General features: G+C 36.9%; 1 protein-coding gene across 5 annotated transcripts; it reads left to right on the top strand.

Moving 5' to 3' along the window:
* Positions 1–376: 376 nt before the first annotated feature.
* On the top strand, positions 377–5,005 carry LOC103496707 (uncharacterized). 5 transcript variants are annotated; one of them, XM_051084816.1, is made up of 7 exons: positions 377–871; positions 963–1,077; positions 1,182–1,296; positions 1,473–2,399; positions 3,596–4,095; positions 4,283–4,358; positions 4,975–5,005. In XM_051084816.1, exons 1-5 carry the CDS (start codon positions 771–773, stop codon positions 3,685–3,687), a joined length of 1,350 nt encoding a protein of 449 aa, XP_050940773.1. In that variant the 5' UTR covers positions 377–770; the 3' UTR covers positions 3,688–4,095; positions 4,283–4,358; positions 4,975–5,005. The 5 variants fall into 5 exon arrangements, with proteins under 5 accessions (XP_050940773.1, XP_050940772.1, XP_050940771.1 ...); XM_051084815.1 differs by having other exon boundaries at positions 4,283–5,005; XM_051084814.1 differs by having other exon boundaries at positions 3,596–4,358.
* Positions 5,006–5,870: the final 865 nt, after the last annotated feature.

The raw sequence follows: 5,870 nt of genomic DNA, 5'->3' as shown, positions 1-5,870 counted from the left end.
TTGTGATGGTTTTTTCAAAGTGGGGACATGGAAATGAGACATGGGAGAGTGGGTATGGCATGCAATGTCAGGGCAGTGCCATTAGCCACTGCCACCACTCAGCAAAACACAAAATTCCTCTCCATTCTTCAAAGGCCATTACTTGTTTTGAAGCAAAGGTTGTGAGTTGGGTGAAAATAGAGAGACCCAGAATAAAAAAAAGTGATTTTTCTTAATGGGGGGAGTAGGAAAATGGATTGAGATTTTTGAAATTTGGTTTGGTTATTTAGAAGATAGATTCAAAGTTATGTATGAGATGATGGGAAGTCGCTGTTTATAGAGGTGGTGTGGCCCATAGCACAAGGTTAATTGATGTGCCAATTGCTTGAATGTTGTGGCAGGGAGATTTTACAGAGCACTTTTTGAAGCCCACCCCACCCCTCCACTCTATTTTCCCCAATAGGTGACACTCCTTATACACAAAAACAAGTAGATTGAGCATCAAAGTTTTGGGGGGTAAACTATCTTAAATTATTGAAGAAGACAAGGGAATGAGAAAGCTACCCTTTCTCTTTCTCTCTCTCTTCCTCTCTTTTCCCCAAAACCCAGCAAGAACTGTCCCATTGCCAATTGGGGAATGAAAATGGAGGATTAAAAGAGAGATAGAGAGTTAATGCAAAATCATCCAAACCCATCTTCAGTAGTACCCACTGAATTTTTGGGAGCTAAGAGTTTCGAATCTTTTGTTGATTTTTGATTTTTGTGACTGGCTTAGCTATTGCGGAACGAAGATGCCAAGGCCAGGCCCGAGACCGTACGAGTGTGTGCGGAGAGCTTGGCATAGCGATAGGCTCCAACCCATGAGAGGTTCTATTATTCAGCAAATTTTCAGGTTCTGGGTCTTGTTAATTTTGTTGATTCGTTTCGACTTTGTATTTTGTTTTGTGCATTTTGGTGAATTTGCACATCATTTGTTTGATCAGGGTTGTCCATGAGAATCATACCCCTGCAACTAAAAAGAACAAGGAATGGCAAGAGAAATTGCCGATTGTTGTTTTCAGAGCTGAAGAAATCATGTATTCTAAAGCTAATTCCGAGGTATTTTTGCCCTTTACTCTTCTGGGTTTTGCTCACAATTTGGATCTTGTCGTGTTTCAAGCTTTGGATTTCATTTCCTTAATTTTCTTAGTTTTGTTGCTTAGGTTGAGTATATGAATCTTGAGACGCTTTGGGACCGTTTAAATGATGCTGTTAATACTATAATTCGAAGAGATGAAAGTAGTGAAAGTGGTGAGCTTTTGCCTCCATGTGTTGAAGGTAAAAAACGTCGTTGTATTTCAAGTTCTTGGATCTAATGATGAAAATGTGCTCTTTGTTTTTCTTTATTCGAAATGTATTAGGTTTTGGTTTGTTTTTTGTCATCTGTTTGTATGAACTCAAGTTGTTAGTTATTCCTGTTTTCTTTTTCTTTGCTTCTTCTCTGTTTCATTCAGCTGCACTTAACCTCGGTTGTGTTCCGGTACGAGCTTCTAGAAGCCAACGCCATAGCAACCCGAGGACTTATCTTACTCCAAGGGGTCAAGAACCAACATCTACTCTTGCCACTACATTGAATAAAGCCACCGACGAAAGACGCCTACCGGTATCGCCATTACACCCTGGCAACCAGTTGAACTTTGCAAGAGCCAAGACTATGAACTCCAGTTTTTTTGGTTCAGAGCGCAGTAGCCAAATAAAACAACATAACAACCCTGCCATTCCGAGTAGCCCTGCTTTCTTGATTGAGAATGTCCCAGTTGTTCATAACAACTTTTCAATGACTGAGACCAACACCCCACTTAACATGGGATCTGTTTATCCATTGTATTATGGAATTCGTTGTCAAACTGAAGAACCCAATTTAAGTTCCCAGATATCTGCAGACGCCAACCAACAGACTATATTTTTGGGTAGACCAATCATATCAAGTGCAGAGCCTGCTGAGCACAGCCTTCGCTCTTGCAAGTCCGGAAATGCTATGAGCAGATTCCCATCAGAAGTTATCACAGCCAGAGAAGAAAAACTACCAGACACAGAATGTGATTTATCTTTAAGGTTGGGTGTACCTTCCTTGCCATGTGTAAGCAGCAGAAAAACTTGGGCTCTTGAAACTGGAGATGTTGCTCCAAGCAGTTCTCGGGAGAGGCGCCAATTCCATGATCAAACCATTTATGCGAATGAAGAATTCAGTTTTTTCCCAACCAGAACTGAGTTCGAACGCTTCGGTTCCTGTTCAAATATGTGGAGTTGTGGTGGTCAGAATTCAGAATCTTCCACAAAAAAACGAAAAGAGCCATTTTGTAGCAATGAGGAGAATGAACCATTTTGTTTGCCACCTGAGGTTCCATCTTATTGGTTTGACAGTCAAACTAAAGGGTCAGGTTTGTAGACAGTTTTTCAATGTTGTGGCATATAAGATTGGAAACTTTAGTTTCCCATAATGTCGTATTGTCACCAATGAGAACGATTCCTTTTGTAGCTTTAGTTGAAATTTTATAATATTTGCGTCTCAACTGCACAGAACTGTATAATTAGATCAGGCCCTCCAAACATGTGAGGTGTGACATTGAGTTGAGTGAACCATTAACCAACATGGTTTGCAAAGAAATCTGAATTAACCGTGAATGATTTCTTTAATTGAGGCACATAACTAATACAACGATAGAAGTGAATTCAATCTTGAGGTTACAACTTTCTTTGTCTCACATGAGAATTACTTTTCATGATTTTTGATACCGTGCTGTTTATGCTCATTGAAAACAAGATCATGTTCTTTGCCTTATCTGAGACCCAATTTGAATTCATTATGCCATTGGTTAAAATTAATTAAATTATTAGGTCATAGGTGTTCATAATTTTTTGGTATTTTATGATATTCTTCCTTGTCTTCCCCAAGCAAACTACAATTCCATGAATTGTAACTTGGGGAGCAGGGTAGGGAAGTTATCACTTGAATGGCTTTTCTATTTAGTCGTATGCTTCCATATGAAGAAAAATAGGAATTTCTTCAGCAATTCATAAATCAGTCTAGTAAAATGCCTATATTTAACTTTTGGATAAATTTGGATATTTGTGTGATTACGAGTTCAAACTTCAGTACCATTTATCTATGATATGAAATATCTGAGATAAAAAATGTCACAGGTCTAGTGGCATTCTCTTGGAACTAGTTGCAGTGTGCATAAGGCATATCAGTCAACAAAGTCAGCCAAAAAAATAAAAGGAAAGGAAATACATCATTAACTTTAGTTCTTCAGAATCAGATATCTTGTTGTATTTTATCATTTTTTTTTCTTTAAGCTAGACTATTTGTCTCATTGTCTTCTGCAGGCTCCTTTCATCCTATACATACTCATGTCAGTATATCACACACAGACACATACTGATATCATGATAGATGCACATGTATGTGTAATTTGGAGAGCATAGGGTAACCTCGCTTAAGTCTATATTTATTCCTTTCCCAGTTACGTGGCTGAACCTTCTTGTAATTTCTATTGAGAGCTAATATCACAACTTTCCAACTGGGATGCATTTTCTGAAATTTGTTGATTCATGTACTTAAGTTTGGTTGCAGCGTGTGGTTACAATACTTTGAGCAACTATCTGTGTCATGGGATTAGGATTACTTATCAAGAGAATATAAAAACAATTGCTTTCTTTCATTGAGGGTGTCTCGTATCTCAATCTGAGCAGCTGACCGTTCATTATTGATTTTCCCTAATTTCTGGAGTTGAAGTTGCATCTTTTCTGGGAGATTCTGCTGGAACTTTACCTTTAAGTCATTATATCAAAAGTAAATAAATAAATAATCTTTTGAATGATGAGATTTTGTACTAAATAGTGCATCATAATTCATAAGTGAATTGGTATTATTTCTATAATTGAATGAGAAATATACACATACTCATTCTTACTATATATGGGGTGATTTGTCCATGCATATGTTTGTACGTGTGTAAGCAGAACATGTTTAAATTAGGTAAATTCACATATTTTTGTTCAAATTCAACTGAACAAAGTTACCTAGTCTTCAAAGGGCCTAAAAGGAGGAAGAAAAAGAAGGCTGAAAGAAAGGTCAGTAACCTGGGGAAGTAGTCTTTCTTACAGATGTCTGTCAAAGATTATTCATATGTTATTTTTCTTATAAATGTACATTGCCTTTGATGAGAAATGGATGTGAATTTGCATAACATATCTCAGAATCTTTAGTTTGTATTTTGATTCTCTATCACTTTATCTCTGATTTCGTTTACTCTTTCAGTGCATAAGACTCCATCCTTGTTGTGAGTGGGGGTAATGTAAATTCATCAGGGCGATCGGTTAACATGAAAGTATTGGTGCGTATATTTAACTTTCTGTTTAGTTATGGTTAATCAGGTGTTTATGTTAGTCTTGATCTCCCAAATCACTCGACTCAAATCAAAATTTATTTAACATTGGATGCTTGCTTGTTTAGTAAAATAGAAAAAGATTGCATAAAATCTGCTTCCTCTCTGATTCCTTCTAGCTTTAGCTTCAAGGAAACAATGAAACAAATCTTATGGAGGTTATTTGAAGAGGAAAACATGTCATGGTAGATACCTGGTACTTTATGCGTTTCAGAGTTTTGTGGTTAAAGATCCCCCACACCCCACCGAACCCCAACCAAACACAAACAAACATGAGGGATATTAAATTGCAGCTTTTTGTCTATGGGAGCTTGCTGATTTAAAACATGTCTCAATTTCCTTTTAAGCACATTTATTTTTTCTGCCACTGACTGATTGATAGTTACCTTAATTATTTTCTTTAGCTCTCCCCAACCCAGAGCCAAATATAGATGTAAACATCATGGAGGTTATTGGAAAGAGAAACATGTCATGTGTGGGAACTTGCTGATATGAAATCTTCTGTAAATTACTTTACAAACAAAGTTCATTTTTTATTTCAATAACGGTAAATGAAACTGAACAGGCTGGAAAACACCACTAGCCAGGATTTCCTACTTCTTAATACTTTGTTACAGCACATAAAATACATAATGAAGGTGAGCCAAAAGATCTTGAAGTCTTCTTATAGACGAGTGAAGAACATGCTAGCTATGGTGAGCATAGCGGCATACAATGAATTTGCCAGGAGTGAGGAGGGAGCAGAGCTCGGTGCTGGTGCTGGTGGCGTTGTCGAGTTATCAGGTTCGACAACGATAGTTAACCTCTCCCCGAACGAGCAGTGGGGAACGATGGCACAGATAAAGTATTTGGGGCCAGGAGTATCAAGAGAGATTGTCACAGGGCTAAACTCATGAACTGTTTTAACCTCGATACATTTTGTATAGTCTTCCTTTGTTACCTCAGCCACATTATGTGTGCCCGTCCATGTGAATTCTGTAAACAAAAGAGAAAAAATCTTATTTATATATGTAACGATCAACTTCTCAATTTAATTTATGGCCCTTACTTAAATAAAATAAAGTTTCAAAACCTAAAAGAATGTAATCTCTAGACCATTGTATTAAAAAGAATAATTATAAAGTAAATCTAAATCAAATGTTTAAAATAAACAAATAAAATAAGTTTAAAATATAATGTTGTGAAAAGGAAAGACAGTTAAGTTTGAGCCAAATTGTAGATGAGAAAAGCTCATTGGGGTAATTGGAAATGGGTCTTCTTTAGTTCTGTACTCCATGATCTCAATAGTCTTACCTGTTAGTTGAAATGTGACATTGATCTGTTGTCTTACTTCTCTTGACTCTTCTATTTTTCTTACAGGTTTGATCAAAATTCAACACCATTGGTTTAAATACAAGTAACTGTATTATTAGGTCTCTGCTCTTTGTTTGGCTAAAGGAGTTCTAGAGTCTCGGGACTAAA

This window comes from Cucumis melo, chromosome 5, assembly GCF_025177605.1.
Source record: "Cucumis melo cultivar AY chromosome 5, USDA_Cmelo_AY_1.0, whole genome shotgun sequence".
NCBI classification, from domain to species: Eukaryota; Viridiplantae; Streptophyta; class Magnoliopsida; order Cucurbitales; family Cucurbitaceae; genus Cucumis; species Cucumis melo.
Note: the sequence above shows the minus strand (reverse complement) of the source record. Positions and strands in the feature narration are given on the sequence as shown.